The sequence below is a fragment of the Ctenopharyngodon idella genome, chromosome 16, assembly GCF_019924925.1.
Source record: "Ctenopharyngodon idella isolate HZGC_01 chromosome 16, HZGC01, whole genome shotgun sequence".
NCBI classification, from domain to species: Eukaryota; Metazoa; Chordata; class Actinopteri; order Cypriniformes; family Xenocyprididae; genus Ctenopharyngodon; species Ctenopharyngodon idella.
In genome coordinates, this window is record NC_067235.1 from 21,751,027 (window position 1) to 21,771,475 (window position 20,449).

General features: G+C 37.3%; 2 protein-coding genes across 2 annotated transcripts; one reads left to right on the forward strand and one right to left on the reverse strand.

The window, feature by feature from the left end:
* Positions 1–5: 5 nt before the first annotated feature.
* Positions 6–7,295, reverse strand: zufsp (zinc finger containing ubiquitin peptidase 1). Its single transcript, XM_051865052.1, has 12 exons — positions 7,155–7,295; positions 5,681–6,228; positions 5,502–5,603; positions 5,320–5,379; positions 5,127–5,243; positions 4,835–4,944; positions 4,541–4,709; positions 1,713–1,898; positions 1,477–1,639; positions 752–915; positions 369–589; positions 6–190 (listed from the first exon to the last, which is right to left on the reverse strand). Exons 2-12 carry the CDS (start codon positions 6,216–6,218, stop codon positions 143–145), a joined length of 1,878 nt encoding a protein of 625 aa, XP_051721012.1. The 5' UTR covers positions 6,219–6,228; positions 7,155–7,295; the 3' UTR covers positions 6–142.
* kpna5 (karyopherin alpha 5 (importin alpha 6)) lies at positions 7,239–18,668 on the forward strand. The gene is made up of 14 exons (XM_051865053.1): positions 7,239–7,373; positions 9,301–9,434; positions 9,618–9,719; positions 10,205–10,304; positions 10,385–10,479; positions 10,569–10,700; positions 10,809–10,897; positions 12,234–12,333; positions 12,484–12,647; positions 12,743–12,821; positions 12,910–13,035; positions 13,125–13,252; positions 16,049–16,227; positions 16,742–18,668. The coding sequence occupies exons 1-14, from the start codon at positions 7,370–7,372 to the stop codon at positions 16,927–16,929; spliced, it is 1,620 nt and encodes a 539-aa protein (XP_051721013.1). The 5' UTR covers positions 7,239–7,369; the 3' UTR covers positions 16,930–18,668.
* Positions 18,669–20,449: the final 1,781 nt, after the last annotated feature.

Below are 20,449 nucleotides of genomic sequence, written 5' to 3' on the forward strand. Positions count from 1 at the left end.
GCTAGTAAAATAAAACTATATTTATTATGGTTTATTGACATTTATACAAAAATACAGTCTTATCAGTCTGTTTCAAGAGAATAGTAGATAAAAGTAGCAGGAACTACAGTAGATATGCAGTCAGCAGATACGCACAATTCCATCATGGAATTTTCTCAGCACATAGTGTCCTTGAATTAAGAATGCGGCTCTGAAAAACAAACACGTCATTCAGTTTAGACTGCCTATACAAGAATACCTAGATGAAATAAATTACTGAAATTAAGAGTAAATGAATAAAATAAATAATTAATAGTGCACTTCAAAAGTTATGATGCCCAAATAAATAACTAAAGCAATGAATTCTTAAAGCTGTAGCTGTAAATTACCTGTTTCTCTTCAGGTGTTAGCACCCCTTCTACGGCGACCACTTGATACTGTCTGTGTTTTAGGCCACCGGGGAATTTGCGTATACGGCGTAATATAGAAGCTGCTGTATCCTGCGACAGCACTTTCCTCATTTCCCCAGGTGCAAACGCCGGATCAAAGAGGAGCAGGGACAGGTTGCCATTTACTTTCTGTTCCACTCCTACAATTGAGCGACTGTGGCCTGATCATAATAACAACACAACAAAATGTACCTCATCTTACAAAGTCTATTCTTTTTCTGTGATATCTGATATGCTATCTTGAGTTTCATGAGGGACAATACATTCACTTCATTCTGATTAAAGTGCTGTAGTTTACAAGAGAAACCTGAGTCTTGAAATACCTTGGTGCTGGAGGTATATAGGTGGTAACATCGTCTGCACTACTTTGGGCGGCAGTCTTGAACTCCTACTGGCAGAATGTGAGAAATATTGTTTTACCCACTCAAACATTCTGAGGTGTGTGTCTCCTGGGCCAGTGGGCTTGTGAAAGTCCACAATTCGGGCTCTAAAAAAAAATGTAAAGAAAGATATGAAATTAATATTATTTAAGCTGTGTAAATGTACTCTACTGACAAAACAAAAGTTTAGGGTCAGTAGGATGTTTTATATGTTTTTTAAATTAAGTCTCATGTGCTCACTAATAATGCATTCATTTGGTCAAAACACAGTAAAAACAATAATATTGAAATATTTCTACAATTTAAAAAAATTATTTTAATATATTTTAAAATGTAATTTATTCCTGTGATGTCAAATCTGAATTTTCAGCAGCTTTTACTCCAGCCTTCAGTGTCACATGATCCTTCAGAAATCATTTTAATAAGCTGATTTGGTGCTCAAGAAACATTTCTTATTATTATCAATGTTGAGAACATTTTTTTTTAGGAAACAGCAATACATAAGAACAGAGTTTATTTGAAATAGATTTTTTTTTTTGTAGCAATGTAGAAGTCTTTACTGTCAATTTAATGCACCTTTGTTGAATAAAAGTATTAATTTCTTTCAAAACAAAAATCTTAGTGACCCAAAACTTTTGAATGGCGTGAATATAAACTTCAATATGTACTTCACACTAAGAGAGGTGAGAACTGCATAGATTTCTGTAGCTCCTATCCAAGCCCGTGTCCCCTGCAGCCGATGTTTGAAGTGTGAAGCACCCTGAGGATCTAAGCCTTGAGCCCACGCCTCCTCGATTAGGGCCTGTACTCTCGGAATGCTGGGAACTGAAACTGAAGGAAAATTTATGATAGGTACTATTCAACAAGGAGCTAAGAGAATAACATGATGTTGCTGATGTTGTACCAGGTAAAAGGCTATGCTGCTCCATCCTGTGCAAAGATGAAAGAAGCATCTGGAAGTTTCTGTAGCCACATCCCCAACCTTTGTCCCCCTCCGAAGAAGAGTAGTGATCAGTCTCCGCACAGAGCCACACATGCGCACAGTCAGAGGCGTCCCTCTGGTAGTACCTATACAGAGCTTCCATAAGTCCTGAAACAGAAAAGTTAACCAGCTAAGTCTAAACTTTCAGTGGTTTTATGCATTTTCATTTTATACAGGTTTCTGTATAATTTAACAATGTAACAATTATATAATAAAAAAAACAACAACAATAATAATAATAATAATAAATTATTGTTATTAAAGATTTTAAAAAATAAATTTGTCAAAAAATTAATCATGTGTAAGGAGTTAATTAAAAAATATATATACATACACTACCATTCAAACATTCGGTCAGTAAGTTTATATACATATATATATATATATATATACACACACACACACACACACACATATATATTTATATATACACATTTTATCCAGCAAGAAGACATTAAAATGATCAAAAGTGACAATAAAAACATTTTTAATTTTACAAATGTAAAAAGTGTAAAAGCTAATATTTAATTGTAAATCCCTTGCAAGCAATCACAGGAGCGAGTCTGTGACCCATAGACATCACCAGACTCTGGTTTCACACTTTGAAACACTTTTCCAGGCCATTAATGCAGCCATTTTCAACGGTTGCTTGTTTTGGGGAGTTTATGCCTTTAGTCTCCTCTTCAGTTGGTGAAATGCATGTTAAACAAGATTTAAATATGGAGATTAACTTGAAATGTCCAGTTTGTAATGTCCTGAAAAAGACCGATACCACTGTCAAGTTTCAGCAACCGACAACGACCAGGGGTGCGTTTCCCAAACAACGATGTAACTCGCTGCTTCACTACCATAGTACGACGCATCGTTGAACAAATCAACTAGCTAGTCACGACTGTTTCCCTGAAACCTTTTTGTCGCAAACCTTTTTTTTTTTACTTATTATTACTGTCGCAAACCTGTCGTTCAGCCACGTTGGTGAATGACGTCACGCAGGTGGTGAGTAATAACTTCTTTAAATCAATCCGCTTGAGATCGAATTAATGCTAGATTTTTTGCTATAAATTACGGACATGGCATTAGAGGACTAATTCTCATTTTCCTCAGTTATTTTGCTTTATTTCCAGATTGAATCAAATGCTTGTTCTTACGTACTAGAGCACGTACACACATGCGCACTCTTAAAAAACGGTTCTTTAAATCTCTTGACAAACTAAAATATATAAATGACATTTGTATATATTCGAAATAAAAGATATACATTGTACTTAATGTTAGCTTGCTTATTTTGCTCAAGATAACGATTTATTAAGTCCACATGTCATAAAAACAAGAAACTATGCTTCTAACCACAGCTCGAGAGCTGTCGTTCCAACCACACAAGTTTGCGAATGTTCGTTTGAACTATGGTTTCGGGAAACACCAAATCGTTGAACTATGTAAGTAACGGCGGAACTTGCGATGTTAGTTGGCTTTTGGGAAACGCACCCCAGCTCAGCTGAGAAAATCAACAGCAGTTGATGACAGACAAATGACAAGGGCTATGAAAAACAATAAAATAACTGTCAGTAAAATCACTAGCAACCTCTAGAAAGCTGGGTGATGTTCTCACAATCTGCTGTTCGCAGGAGACTTCACCAACAGAATTACAGAGGATACACAGCAAGATCAAACATCTGATCAGTACCAAAAATAGGAAAGCCAATTTGAATTTGCAAAAACAAAAAAAAAAACACTGCGATGAGCCAGTAGGGTTTTATTGACAGATGAGACAAAGATTATCCTTTATCAAAGTGGGAAAGCAAAAAGTGTGGAGAAGAAAAGAAACTGCAAATGATCCAAAGGCATACAAGCTCATCTGGAAAGCATGGTGGAGGTAGTGTCATGTCATGGGCAACCGTTGAAAATGGCTGCATTAAAGGCCTGGAAAAGTGTTTCAAAGTGTGAAACCAAGAGTCTGGTGATGTCTATGGGTCACAGACTCGCTCCTGTGATTGCTTGCAAGGGATTTACAATTAAAATTTGCTTTAAGTTAAACCGTCCCAATACTTATGCTCACATTAGGCAGAGGGATGAAACTCTAAAAGTGCTGTTCTTCTTAGTTGGTAAAACATTTTGTGTTGAAACAGTCAATAATAAAATGTGACATTCTATACTTCTGCCTCATATTAATCTTTTAATCATATTTATAGATGTCTTGACACCACAGCTAATAGCGCAATTTTGTCTTTGCTGTTCCAATACTTATGGAGGGCACTGTATATATATATGACTGTGTGTGCGTCCGACTCCCATGCCGGAGACCCAGGTTCGAGGCCCGCGCAGAACGGGGTGAGTAATATATATATATATAATTATTAAACTTTTTTATGGATCATGGTTTCTATAAAAATATTAAGCAGCACAACTGTTATAATAATAAGAAATGCTTCTTGAGCACCAGATCAGAATATTACAGTGAATGGAGTAATAAATTACATTTTAGAAAATAAAAAAAGTTATTTAAAATATTTAATTTTTTTAATATTAAATTTTAAATATTTCACAATATTACTGTTTTTACTTTAATTTTCATCAAATAAATGCAGTCTTGGTGAGCATAAAAGACTCCAATCTTTTGAACGGTACTGTAAATTTAAGTCATTTATAAAGATATAAAACTGGACAGATTTTCAGTCTTATAATCCACCAGCTGGACCAAATATGTAAAGATTACTGGTATTGGTATAGCAATGATGCATTCCCAATCAGACCTGATGTTTTGCTTCTGCCATCATCCACCCCGGAGGCTAGAGATTGAAGCATCTCTGCTCTTTTCCTGTGGAACTCTGCGGGAACCATCTGACCTCGAGACACAGCCCTCTCCATATTCCTCTCCATTTGCTTGCGATAACCACCACTGTTATCAAGCCCAAACTGCTTCTAAAAATCACAGGAAGATAACAAAGTCTTTTTGTGGTGGGTGGACACGAGGGTGAGTAAATTACAGAATTTTCATTTTTTGGGTGCATTTCCTTGAATTCTCAGTGAAGTTGTCTGTAGCTTACCTGGAGCTTCTTAAAGTCCTCAGCTTCCCGTCTGCTCTCTACCTCCCTCCACTTTTGCTTCTCTTCCTCCTGAAGCTTCCTGGCCAGAGTCAGGTCTCCAGGTGAATGTCCTCAAAACACCCAAACAAAATGAACGTCAAGTCAGATGTTTCAAGAAACCAAAGTTTTGCTGTGCCAATAGCTACAAAGATTCCATGTTGATTCATTGTTGAGTCTTTATGCATTATACTTATGAAGACAACCTACAGAAAAAAATTCATATTCATTTGCATACTTAATAATATCCACATACCTGTTGCAGATGCTGAGCCATATTCCAGGTGGAGCTCAACATGCTCCTGCAGGGAGGTGCTGTTGGAACAGCTCAAAGAACACATTGGACACTCATAACGTATCACACCTGGAGATTCTAATTATACAGTTACAGGTTAGTATGGCCATTCACTTTTTGAATGAGCAGAGCTGCCAAATCCTTGCTAACTCACCTGATCTACCATTGCTTGTAGTAGATGCTTCTGTTGAAGTGCCAACATCAGGACCAGCAGCCTTAAGATGGCAAACCATATCAGATTTCAATCATAGACAGTTAGTGATAAAAAGAGGGTAAAATAAACAATTCTTTACTTTGTAAACATGCAAATATTCTTGATGTTTTGATGTAAGACACCTTCAGTCATATCTTGGTCCTGTAAATGAAGCTCAACATGCTCCTGCAGAATAAAGCAGTCATTGCAGACCAAACTGCACATTGGACATGGAAAGTGCCCTTCTGCAATACACAAAGGGAAAAGTATTAGCCTAATGGCTTAATGTAAAATCAGTTTTATGTTGTGAAGTGAAGAGCACCTTTAATAGGTGAGGACAAACGCTTCTGCTTTGATTTTCGATGGCCATCTTCTCTCTCTCTTCTGCTGTTAGTGCTGGGTGTTTGTGTAGTTCTGTCCAGTTTTATCGCACAACTCGCTGTGGCTGCTGCAGGTGGTGAACTCTTCAAGCTAGTCGAGGTTTCCTGAGAAAGAGTGGTCCCCGTAATCGGGCTGGCCATCCCGTTTACCCGAAAGGATGAAGGGTGGCCAGATGACGGGGGTGAGGCTTGAGATACCTTGTGCGTATTTTTCACACTGGAAGTCCATGTAGAAATTGGACTTTTAGCAATCCAGTCATTTGAGATTTGCTCTCCACTCTCAACCACTGTCGCATTCATGTCGTTGCAGTCTTTTTCTATGTGTGCGGTGTTGATGTGGAAGCTCAGCTCATCGTACGAGACCCCGGACAAAGAGCAGAACGGGCAGGCCATTACATTCTCCATGTGACCCAAGAGGAGATGGGTTCTCATCTCTGCTTCAGATGGGAGCTCTTCACAGCAGATGTCACACACAGGCATCGTCACAAGGCTGGGTGAAACGAACGGAAGAATAGTTTCAGCCAAAATTTCATAGATACTACAGGTTTTGTTAGTACAATAAAAGTGGGGCAAATTTACAACCACTGCCATCAAGACAAAAAAACAAAAACAATTAAAATGATAAGATCCTGAAAGCTTCTTACACTGTCTAAAGGATATCTATTATTCATTTATTCTTATTTTACAACAGTACAGACCTGTCACAATTATTTTAATGTTTCTTCCTTAGAAATGAATCATTGTGGATTTAATCATACTGCACTTATATTACAAAAGAAAATGAAGGAATGACATAAAAATACCAGACATAACAGCATAATCATATTTAATACAACCTTAATTAATATATTACTATAAAATACGAAATATTCAGGGTTTTTTTTTTTTGTTTGTTTTAAAAAGCCTTAGTGTGAATGGCAAGTGGAATAAGACTAAAGTTTTGGAAAAAAAAACAAATATGGTAAACGTCTGTTAATATTTTAATATAAATACTATTAATAACAATTATTTGTATATAATTTGTATAATTCACGTAATTCTACTCCTGTGCAATGTTTGTTTATAAAGCCATAAAGGAAATTATAATCGCATTTATTTGTGTTACAATTAATCGACAGTCAGAAGCTCATAATCGTGACAGATATGCTTAGCTTCTTGGTAAATTTTTGTAAACGACGCATTTAAAATGTCATTATCAGCTAAAACTCTGAGATGCGGCTATATGACTTTACTTAACCTGAAATCTAGATGTTATCAAGACGCGACATTGTGCGTCGATTCTGTCAACAAAACTGGACAATCGGGTTGCTACATAATAACATATAACATGTAAAAGTCTTCTTCTACTGACTTCATGCACAACAACAAAAACCCACTCTAAAACTATCTCAAAACCACTATTTATATGCAACGTACCTTTTCAGAGGTAGATATGTTGACTTTAAGAAGAACCCGTTTCAATTCCCATTTATTTTATTGAATGAGGCCGCTCATGGAAACCGGAAATAGCAGCGGAGGTGATGTTTCGCCACCAGTCGACGCCATATTGCCCTCAGCTGGAGGAACTCGGGAGTGTCTTGAGAGAATTTTAAAAACACACGACCAGCATTTCCCTCTCCAATCTACGACTAATGGGTAAGAATTATACACTATCTAAGATGTAAAGGTGTTTTCTTTTCGTGGAGCGAATGAGGCAACAGGGCGCTTAGACAGAGTAATTAACTATTTTTGACGTTTATGCCAAGCTAGCACAACACGGTTAGCATGTTAGCACAGAGCACAGTTTAGGATGAAAGTGAAAAAGCTTGCTGGAATTGAGTGTTTATAAACTTCTAACGTATTAAAAGTGTGTTAGTGGCGTTACATGACTGATTTGAGACCTGTATGGTCTTGGTTCTAACAGTACATCTATTGCACACTAAGTATTTGCTAATGCGCTACAGAAAATTATGAATACCAGGAACATTTAGTTGTTTGACGAGCCAAATAAACTGTGTGGGATCAGCGTTGATACTGAGGATTATACGATTAATGAGAACCATTTTACTTATGTAGTGTGGTAAATTGTGTGTGTAGTATTAGTCTAGTCCTCCCCTATCCAATACATAACAAGCTGACCCGAATAAAACACCATTATTTACAAGTGCTGTATTTGTGTAAACCGAGTGTTTAGAAGGTAGAGAAGATGTCGACGTATGGTTTGAACCTTGAAAAGAAAGTTTCTCCTAAAAATGACGCTGCTGTCATCATGTGTTCATGTTTCCCCAATTCCAATCTATATGATTTTCTTTATTCTGCTGTGGAACAAAAAAAGATGTGGAGACTGACAGCCTCAGTCACCATTCACTTTCATTGCATCCTTTTCCATACATTGAAACTAAATGGTTACTCAGACTTCTTCCCTTCTGAATAATGTCTCATTTTGTGTTCCACTCAAGTAAGAAAGTTAAATTTTTTAAGAAAAACTTGTTGGTTTTGGAAAATCTGTTTGGGAGTAGTAACTTACTACAACAGGTCAAAAATCAAACTTAAGGGCTGAAACTGTTGTATTATATTAAACTATATTACTGGTTTGGACATCTCTGCTAAAAAACGCTTCATGGAGTGTAAGAAGTGTAAGTCTGTTGCCAAATCCACTGGGAATAACATAAGCAAAAGCTACTAAGTTTAAGTGACCATGAAATCAAAATGTTTTCTTGTTTTTTTTTTTTTTTTTTTTTATGGAAAATGTTGCAATAGGGAAGAAAAGACTATCACAACTTTCATTTTCACACTGATTTAAAGTGTTTAGTTTTGTACCAGTGTTGGGTATGTTAAAAAGTAATTAATTACTAGCTGCAAGATTACTGTACTAATTACTCTCTCTAATAAGTATTGCATTACTTATTACTTTCTAAATCCCATATCAACCTCGACAAGTCGGAACAATACAAGGAAAGACATGAAACTTCTCTTTTAATTCCTTCAAATAAATAATATAAATTTGAATTATTAATTCTTAAACTGACCAAAGTATTTAAAGGGACATTAAAAACACACATTTTAACATTAGATGTTACATTTTGATGTTAAATCCACTATTGTTTCATGTATAGCCTATACAGTATTTAATGCAATTACATCAGAAGTAACTAATTAAATTACAGAAAAATTCAGAGTAATCCCTTACTTTACTTTTTAGGTTTAGGGGAAAGTACTTAATTTACAGTAATTAATTATTAGTTAATTAATGCATTACACCCAGTACTGTCTTCTCAAAGGAGCTGAACAACAAGAACATTGAACAGATATTAAAGGAAGTTCAGCATGCAAAGTGTCAGTTAGCACTCAGTGGTGTTACACAGGAAATCCAAGTATTGACAACCATAATTGCTTTCAGATAAACCATTCCTTTTGTCTTCACATGATATTTGGCTCAAATTAAGAGGAGAATTGCATACTGGCTCAACCAGTTGTGAATCTTGTATGCATTGTTATAGGCTTACAGTTGATGTGCAGAATATGCAACAGAAATTGAGTATCAGAATGTGCATCTGACCACGTTCCTTTTTCTAATCTGAAGACGCAATGGCTAGCCCGGGAAAAGAAAACTATCGAATGAAGAGCTACAAGAATAAAGCCCTGAACACCCAGGAAATGCGGAGACGGAGAGAGGAGGAGGGGATACAGCTGCGCAAACAGAAAAGGGAGGAGCAGGTTTGCCATCATTGTTTCTTCATTATTATACGAGCACATTACATTACAGTTGTGTTGATGAATGACTGACTGTACATTATGGAATAAAAGTGTATATATTGAAGGGTTATATGACTGGATTTGTTTATTTAACATATCAGTTCTGTGTAAATAAGAAAGTAAATTGTTCTACCTTCTTTGTAGCTGTTCAAGAGGAGGAATGTGTGTGTACCACCTGGTGATGAGTCTATGCTTGAATGCCCCATTCAAGACCCTGATATCAGCTCCACTGTACCTGTATCAGGTGTAAGTAAACCAGTCAGCAGACCACCCGCTACTGTTGTCAAACACTGTCTAAACACTTTCTCTTACACAGATGATTAGACAGTAAAATTCACAGAGAACAGACATAAGTGCCAGTATTTTTTCCATGCTTATTAGTCATAATTTTAAGCATATTGACTATTCAGCACTTTAAAAAAAATCTGTCTTATTTATTGGATTATTATATTTTGGTGCTCAAAAAATGTTTTTATTATACCAATGTTGAGTTTGAAACGGTTGTGCTGCTTAATATTTTTGTGGAAACACATTTACATTTTACACACAATTTTTTTCCAAGATTCTTTTGTGGATAGAACATTAAAAAGAACAGCATTTATTTGAAATGGAAATCTTTTGTGACATTTAAACCTTTATTGGCATATTTATTGGCACATTTTGTACATTTAAACTTTTTTTTAATGCAGAAAGCACATCTAGTATGAACATTATTGTGTCAATCTGTGCAGGAAGGAGTTATAACCCAAGACATGATTCAAATGATGTTCTCTGAGGATCCAGACCAGCAGCTTATAGCCACTCAGAAGTTCAGAAAGTTACTCTCTAAAGGTTGGTGTCATCATTTCCAAGTCTCATAGATTCAAGGATGACAGATATTTAAAGATTAAGATGTTATTTATTTCCCTCAGAGCCCAATCCTCCCATTGACGAGGTCATCCTCACACCTGGTGTCGTCAACCGATTTGTCGAATTCCTAAAAAGGAGTGATAACTGCACTCTGCAGGTAAGAACATGTCATAGTACAAGCCCTTTGAAAGATAAATTGCCATTACAGCCAAGCTTTAAGATGCTATCGTTGCTTGTTTTGACCAGTTTGAAGCAGCCTGGGCCCTGACCAACATTGCCTCAGGGACCTTCCTACACACCAAGGTGGTCATTGAGACGGGGGCTGTGCCCATCTTCATAGAGCTGCTCAACTCAGAGTATGAGGATGTACAAGAGCAGGTGACATTTGCAGATTGTAACCTAGTTCATGCCTTTCAGCCAATAGCTGGTTTATCAGAACTCTACAGCACCATGAAAGTGATCTGTTGTGTATAACTGATTTTGCAGGCAGTGTGGGCGTTAGGAAATATTGCCGGGGATAATGCGGAGTGCAGAGACTACGTCCTCAACTGTGGCATCTTGCCCTCTCTTCAGCAGTGAGTGTCTTCTACTCATCCCAAAACTGCAATTGAATGTTTATATTTGTTGATTTTAAGGAAGTGTATAATGCTGGAAGCTATCTGTTATCTCAATAGCGCAAATCCGTGTTTATTTTTTTTTTCCTGCGACTAACTGACTAATTAAAATTTGGTCGACTAAATCCTCTTCTTGTTGACTAACATTTTGCCAACTATTAGGGGCCTGCCCTACTGTTAACATATCAACTGTACTAAAATGCAATATAAGCAATATAAATATTACAATTTAAAATAACTTTTCTATTATACAATTTAAAATGTAATTTATTCAATTTCTTGTGATGGCAAAGCTGGATTTTCAGCAGCTATTACTCCAGTATTCAGTGTCACATGATGTGTGTGTGCATTTTAAAGAAATACTTTTTATTCATATATTTGTTAGAGCTGCAAAGATTCTGGATAAATTGAGAATCACAATTTTTTTGTTTCAAATAGAGATCATGATTCTCCCACGATTCTGAACAGACAACTGAACAAAATAACATGTAATTTACTAGAGGTTCTGACAAAATGTTATTTGCTGCAGTCTTTTTAAAATGTTTAAAAAGAAATCGGTTTGAATGAATGGTTCAATAACTCATTCATAAATACTTCACTTGATTCATTTACTGGATGAATCAGCATTTTTGAATGAATCACTTGAATGAATGATTTAATGACAAAGCTTTTTCATACCTATACATGATAACTGCTCTCTCTGGTTCAGCGACAGTGTGAGCACAGATCCACTGTGATTTTTAATAGACATAGCTGCTGTCATTAATTTGGCTTGAAAAATGTAGGAATGAAATCGTGTTAGTGACAGTAGTGTATACTGTATGCTGCTTGACAAAAATTTTTTCAGCTGTGTATTGAATGACTGGCAATGCTGAAAGGTGCTTTATAGGATCCAGATGGCATGTCTAACTGGACCAAGCTAACAGTCCAAACTTTAACACTTCAGTTGCATTACCGAAGTTCCAATCCAAAAAAAAAAAAAACTTGCTTCCTGTTTTTTTTTATTTTTTTTTTTATTGTATGGATTTTAAAGGGTTTCAAGTTTCATGGAATCTCTCTGTTGAAGTCTTTTGAGTAGGAGCTGACACTAAATAAACCTCACTTCCTCGTGTCATTATGATGTTTTCCACTCTCAAATTGCTGGTGTATGCTTTGTGACTTGAGATGGTGTGCTTGTGTTTCACTGTGCTATGGCATTTTTCCGCTGTAGTGTCTGTTATATAAGACTTTCCCATGACCGCCATCTAGTGGTCTGATTGCACAGCGCATCAGTTTTATTTTTCCCTCATCTCTGCAGGTTGCTTGCGAAATCAAATAGGCTCACTACCACCCGGAACGCCGTGTGGGCACTGTCCAACCTATGCAGAGGGAAAAATCCCCCTCCGGACTTTGCAAAGGTGAGTTTGCAAACCTGTTCTGGATAAACCACATTCCAAATGAATAGTTATCAAATTTCAGTCATACACACAAACACACTCTTTGTTTAAACAAGCAATTGTTCTTCCGTAAACATGATACTTAACCAAGCAAATGTTCCTCCTTCACAGGTGTCGCCCTGTCTGAGCGTGCTCTCCAGATTGCTCTTTAGCAGTGATCCTGATGTTCTTGCAGATGCCTGCTGGGCACTTTCATATTTGTCAGATGGACCCAACGACAAAATCCAAACAGTTATTGACTCAGGCGTGTGCCGCAGGCTGGTGGAGTTGCTCATGTGAGGAACAGACATGCTAACATAAGCAATAAACCTTGTGGTATCTTTTACCACTGACTTTTTTGCATAACATCCATGTGTTTGGACATTCACAGGCACAGTGATTATAAAGTGGTGTCCCCTGCACTGAGAGCGGTGGGGAACATTGTAACAGGAGATGACATTCAGACCCAGGTAGTGTAGCTCCTTTATGACATTCTAAGTTGTCCACATAGTGACAAAAAGAAGCAGTTTTCTTATCTGTTGTGCTGCTCTACGTCAGGTGATTCTGAACTGCTCCGCTCTGCCCTGCCTGCTCCATTTACTCAGCAGTCCAAAGGAATCCATCAAAAAAGAGGCATGCTGGACCGTCTCCAATATCACCGCTGGGAACAGAGTGCAAATCCAGGTGCTTTAGCCAGACTGTGACATTATAAGATAATTACACAACACGTATTGTGTTTGAACAGCCATGGTTTGATGCTCGTTCTGTTGCAGGCGGTGATCGATGCCAACATATTCCCAGTGCTAATCGAGATTCTGCAGAAAGCAGAGTTCCGCACCAGGAAAGAGGCCGCGTGGGCAATAACCAACGCCACCTCGGGAGGCACGCCAGAGCAGATGAGGTGCACTGTGGGCTCTTTTGCTTTGCTTTATACCTCATTCTAGGAATTTGAAAGGATTTATTCTGATTGAGGAGGACTCATTGCCGCTCATTATTTTTCAAATGTTCTGAGAATGTTGATCTTAGTTTGCTTATGTAACTCATGCGAAACCACCCACATGCTGCCTCAGGTTATCGTTTACCCATAATCTGTCTTAAGACAGACTTGAAGAGTTTAGTATTTATGCAGGGATTTTAGCTAGACTAATAACGGTCATTAAACCACTGAGTAGGATCAAAGCGCATGATACATTTCTGGCCAGTAGATGGCAGTAATAGTCAAATCAGCAGACCATCATTAAAGACAGGGGTGTCCAACCCTGCTCCTGGAGAGCAAGGCTGCATTCCACTCATTTAAATCCGGGGATACACTGAAAGATTTTAGCAATCCTATAAGATCATTACAAATCACACTGTGCGACGTGGATCTATTAAACTTGGGTACGACATGCATGTACACTGTACGATGATGACACCTGTTGACTCGTAGGCTACGATGCAAGTTTCTATTGAAGAATAAAACATCATCAGCATGTGCAAGTGGTAAACAAAAAGACCATGTTGAATCACACTTTGGCAGTTGTAGTTTTTATGTGTGCTGAAAAAAAGGAAGCGGCAAAAGAAGAAGGGAAAAGAGCTCGAGGTAAGCAGTTTTAAATTTTAGCACCAGGTCGCGTTGATTTCACATCGCATTTTTATTCGCTGCTCAGTAGACGAAGGTCGATTAAGAGCCACGATCACAGAAATAGCCACGATTGTTTCACGATGGCAAACTTTCGTCTGGGACAGCCAAAAATCGTGCAGTGCTTAAAGCCCGGGACACACTGCACGATTTTTGGCTGTCCCAGATTAAAGATTGCCATCGTGAAACAATTGTGGTGATTTCTGTGATCGTGGCTCTTAATTGGTGGTCCTATGTCGTACAGTGAGAGAGGTTCAAAGACGGACGTTTTCCCGGTCTTGCGACCAAAGATAGCCAACAATCATTTTCTGTCAGTGTCAGAAATTCAGCATGATCATCGCAGAGTGTGTTTTCTGCTACGACCTACGTCTACTGACCAGCCAATAAAAATGTGACATGAAATCAACACGACATGGTGCTTAAACTTTAAACTGCTTACCTCAAGCTCTTTTCCCTTCTTCTTTTGCCGCTTCCTTTTTATTTTCAGCACACATAAAAACTACAACTGCCAAAGTGTGATTCAACATGGTGTTTTGTTTACCAGTAGCGTATGCTGATGACGTTTTATTCTTTCATAAAAACTTGCATCGTAGCCTACGAGTCAACAGGTGTCATGATCTTACAGTCTACATGCATGTCGTACCCAAGTTTAGTAGATCCATGTCGCACAGTGTGATAAAGTAATGATCTTATAGGATTGCTAAAATCGTGCAGTATATCCAGGGCTTTAGACACTCGTGAACTTCCCTAAGCACTTCCCCTCGGGGGAATCCCTGCCACCATTTTGAAGTGTGTTCCACTTTGTGAAATGGACGAGGGAGGTTTATATGGACAGACCCTTGCTCCCTTGATTTTGACAGAGGGAGCGAGTCTACTTCATATGTACACTTCAGGCAGCTCCATATACAACAATGCAACACAATTATGACGTCACCGCATATGGCGTTTAATTTACCCCACCACAAACAACTCTAATATATTAATAATTTTTTTTTTTTTATATTAATAATTAATAACATTTAAAACAACCCCAACACACCTATATACATATAGAATGCTGCATTAAACAATTTCATAAGGGAAAAAAATAATAATAAATCAACTCCATAGTAGTGGATTCCAAGTGATCAAGGGCTTAGGACGTTCCAATTCAGCCCATTGCAATGGTTCCGCCAGTAGTGGGCACTCATGCAACATAAGTAATGACGTACATCCAAATCAACGAGACTGAGGGAAGTTAGCTAGGGAAGGCCATAAAAAATGAACTGGAACGTAGCCCTGGTCCTGCAGACTTTAGTTCCAACCCTGTTCCAACCCTGCTCCAGCACACCTGTCTGTAATTATCAAGCAATCCTGAGCACCTTGATTAGCTGGTTCAGGTGTGTTTGATTGGGGTTGGAGCTGAAATCTGCAGGATACTAGCTCTCCAGGAACAGGGTTGGATACACCTGATTAAAGGAATGGTTCACCTAAAAATGAAAATTCTCTCATCTTTTACTTACCCTCCAGTTGTTCCAAACCTGTATGAATTTCTTTCTTCTGCTGAACACAAAAGGTATTTTGAAGAATGTTGGCAACCAAACAGTTGATTGACCCCATAGACTTCCATACTATGGAAGTCAGTAGGGTACATCAACTCTTTGGTTAACCATACTCTTCAAAATATCTTTTGTATTCAGCAGAAGAAAGAAATTCATACAGGTTTGGAACAACTGGAGGGTAAGTAAATGATGACAGAATTTTCATTTTTAGGTGAACTATCTTTTTAAAGTGATTTTTCTTTTTTAAAATTTTATTTTTCTTCACATTATGTGGTTATGTAAATACTAGGGCTGCCAATTTAACACATTTTGTTAGTGCACTTAATAACGAAAATGTACACTATTAATCATATGTTAAAATGCAGTAAAAAAAAAAATCCAATTTATATATAAAGTGATATTTTCATCTGATGCTCCAGGAAGTCCTAAATTACTATGTAGGCTTTTCTGTCATTTAGATTTGTTATATGTAACCCACATTATAGGAGAGAAAGCATACTTTTTAAGTTGTTGTAATGTTTTGTTTTACACACAGATACTTGGTTTCTCTCAACACTATAAAGCCCATGTGTGATCTGCTCACGGTGATGGACTCCAAGATTGTGCAGGTGGCTCTGAACGGTCTGGAGAACATCCTCAGACTGGGAGAACAAGAGTCCAAACAGAACGGATCAGGCATCAACCCTTACTGCGCCCTCATTGAAGAGGCTTACGGTAGGCATGCATCACCTCATACCTTCTGTCACCTTATGCATATTTTATTTTTATTTATTTTTTTGATTTCCAGGTCTAGAAATGTTGTTTATAGATAATTATATTGTCATGATAAATATTTCTAATTAAGCTCTAAAATATTAGCTTGTTAGAAATTGCTCTTTTGTGAGCAATTATATCTAGAAAATGATTCAAAAAATCCTTATCCAGTAATCTCAAACAACTGGAAAACTAATGGAAATATGATTAAAAGAGGTTTGGTTATGATTATCAGCTTATTGGTGGTGGTTGTTATTATAATATATTATACTTAAAAACAATATTATAGTTAATTATTTTTATTATTATTAATAAATAATAGCACATTTGAGTTTGATTATACATTGTATTTTGCTGGCCAATTTTTTTTAAATTATGTTAACAATCTGAATTGTCATGCTTTTCATTCATGCGGGCTCTTTTTTTTCCCATGCTGTTTATTTGTTTCTATTTGTTTGATTGATGTTCTCCTCAGGCTTAGACAAGATTGAGTTCCTGCAGAGCCATGAGAACCAGGAGATTTACCAGAAGGCCTTTGACTTGATCGAGCACTACTTCGGGGTGGAGGAGGAAGACGCCAGCATCGTTCCGCAGGTGGATCAGAATCAGGGCCAGTACATTTTCCAGCAGTCTGAGGGACCGATGGAGGGCTTCCAGCTCTAACCCTTATACCTGTGCTACTGGCCAAGCTTCAGGCCTTGCTTCTTCCATCCTGCCTGGAGTCTCCTCTCCCTCCCTCTCTGCAGCGCAGGACCTCCACTCCAGCCTTGCTCCAAGACACGGAGGCCCGGCTCCGCTACTCACAGCAGAGATGACACCTGCGCCCCCCCCCAAACCCAACCCACTAAATCTTCCATTTCCATCCTGCCCATCTTCCTAGCTCCTTTATCGAGAGAGAAGATCTGTGAGGTGAACCATGGAGGGCAAAGCTCAAGAGTCTGTAGTTTAAGTCCAGTTGAGACTTACGAAAAGCATCTTGCTTTTGTTATTCTTGTCGTTGATGATGTTGTTATTATTATTATTATTATTATTATTATTATTAGACATTGGCACTGGTGTCCTGTAAAGTAAACTTTACTCCATGTCCCTTGAGAAATGTGAAACTACCTCTTCAATCAGAAAACAAAGTGTTTGACAAACACCCAGCCTTTAGCTCTGACAGTTCTCTTCTCTTGCTAAGTAAATGCTTCTATGCAAACAAATATGTAATTTTGGGGTGGCAGAAATCACAAGGTCTAACGGAATGTTTGGTCAGGAAGAGCAACTAATGTATTTGCATTGATACATTTGCTTTGGATGAATTCCTTGACTTTGTGTGCCATCACACCCACTGTGTTTATTCACAATGCATCCTGAGGGCATGTCAAGCCTAGTTACACTATTTATTCTGACGTTTTGTTAACTGCTAACCTGGGAGATTCAGAGCCGTATTTATTAAGCTTTTTGGAAGGAACCGGCCTGTGGGCTCCGGCTGTTGGGAGACCAGCACACAGCCCACTTCCTCTCAGCACCCACTTTGCTGATGCTGTTAATGCGTTAAAAGCGTCGCATGAAATTTATTTAAGTGTGGTCACATGATCACCATGATGCAGTTGTTTGTATGTATGCATATCATTGGGTTTCTCATCTCACCTGAAGGTGTTTCTTTTCATGCTGACTGGCTTTAATTTGATTTATTTAATGTTCACATGTTAGAAAGTGTTGATGTAGTAAAATGTGTATATTATATATACATTGAGGATAGGAGGAGGACGTTTTTCAGTGAAATTGTCTTGGGGTACAGTGAAATACTAATGTAAGGAAAGCATCTTTTATAACATTCTTTGTTCAAAGAACTTTTCCTCAAATATCCCCCACTAGTGCTCAAATTTCCTTTAAGGAACTTATGTACAAATTATTTCTTTTATTTTATCTTTTTTTTTTTTAATCGCTTCAACTGATCTTACATGCAGAAGATTGCCTTTGTAATGAAACCTGTCTGGCACAAAGTTCCTCTGTTCTTTGTTTTTGGTTTGATTATTTACTTCCTCATGTTCTGCCCTTAAAAATGCACCCACTTTCCTTTGAAACAAATTTGATCCAAATAAGAGTTATAATAATAAAGTCAGTATATTTACAAAGAAAAAAAAATCATTGAGATTGTAAAATGAAACTTTATCAAGCACATTCAATTGTGTATAGTTTTGTAAAATTTCTCATGTTTGTATAATGTTTTCTAAGTTTGGGTTGTTGTTTTCGCATAAGAAAAAAAAAAAACATCTGTGTTTTAAGTTATCATTGGTACAAACCTTCAGTATAGAGGAGATCATTGCTTTCCTCGAGGACAAATGTTGATATTGTGTGAAATGATGTAGGCAAATGCACAGACAAATAAAATGTTCTGTTAAACATTTAAATAACAAGTGTACTGTGGTTTAATTAAGCAGTAATTAGCAGAATGCGTTCTTGCGCAGCTTCGAGCCAAGAACGCGGTCTCGAGACGCAGTTTTAAACAGTTGAACTTGTGTTTACGGACAAGGCTAATGACGCAACGGTCAAAGAAGAGATCCATATGTTTATATATATATATAATCTCCGTATGGCACAGACAGGGAGCTGTGGATTAAATAGATATGTAATACTATATGCTTGTATTTTATGATAAATGTTATTTTACTAAGCCAAGTGCCATTCTTGCTTAATACAATGTTGAAACGTTCAACATTGTTTATATGTCATGAAAGTTAACACATCTGTAACACTATTTTGTTTTTATGTGTTATGTAGGCGTATTAAACTATTTCCGTGAGAAGCAATGTCCAAAAACAATAGCTGTTTTTACCGGTGAAAAGACAAACAGACTTGCTTAATTCATGACATTTGAATCACTCCTTACTGTGGTTTACAGGTGAGGGAGCTGCACGCCTGACTGGCAAGATAAAAATAAAAACATAGACTAAACATGAGTCATTTACGTGTAGCTTCTTTTAAATCACACTAATTTGCAGGTTTTGCTATTTCCAGTGAAGATGAGTCTTAATGCTACGCCATGCGATGACGGTTGTGAAAATGAATGACATTGTTGAAACAGTTTTAGGGGGGTATTTTTTCTAGCTTTTCTTCAGTCCCAGCTCTCTTATGCTGGGACACAAAACGGGATGAATGGTTTTAAATATACAATTTATATATTAGGCCTACAAATACAGAAAACGTTGATATCACTTAAAATCGAATATCACTTAAAGGGTTAAAAATGAAAATTCTGTCGTCATTTACTCACCCGGAAGTTGTTCCAAACCTGTATGAATTCCTTCCTTGAGCTAAACACAAAGAAAGATTTTTTTTGAAGAATATGGGTAACCAAATATGTGTGGGGCACCACTGACTTCCACTGTATGGAAAAAAATACTATGGAAGTCAATGCCCCACAAGTGTTTGGTTACAAACATTTTTTAAAATATCTTCCTTTGTGTTCAGCAGAAAAAAGAAATTCATACAGGTTTGGGACAAATTTAGGGTGAATAAATGATGACAGATTTTAATTTTTGGGTGAACTAATCTTAATCCTTGAGTAACAAAGATATTTTAGTATGACAGGCCAACTAAGGAAGCATATAAACAACAACAAAATAATAATAATAAATGATTATCCTTACATGATCAGTTTATGAGTGATACTGGAAAAACCCTAATTCAGGGAAAGGATATTTTAAACAGCAGTATTGTGAGTTGAGAAGCTCACACGTCTTGGTTTCTACAACTTCATTTGCTTGTCTACACATAGACCTGGGTATCATTACACATCTTCTTGGATATTGTGTATTTAGATCATCATAATCATCTCGACAAATATTTAACATGAGCTTCAGCAGCTTTATCTTTCATCATTAGCATCTTTAGCATGAATTTCAGTTGAACATTATCTAAAAATCTGAATAAAAGTTTTTGTGTTGAAGTGGAAAAATGTCTGCTGGTGACAAAACTGGACATGCTTGTTCAGAAAGGGAAAACAACACCTGAAGACTGCATGCCACTGGCAATAATCACTCCACTGTCTGTGTTAGTGGTTGTACAGATGATGTTTCACACAAGTAATAAAGAATTGATTCATGTCATATTTTTAGAACAGCTGCGAACATTCCATCCGAGCCATCGCATATTGGCACCCATCTCTCATATTTCGAGTAAGACATTTCTCATACTG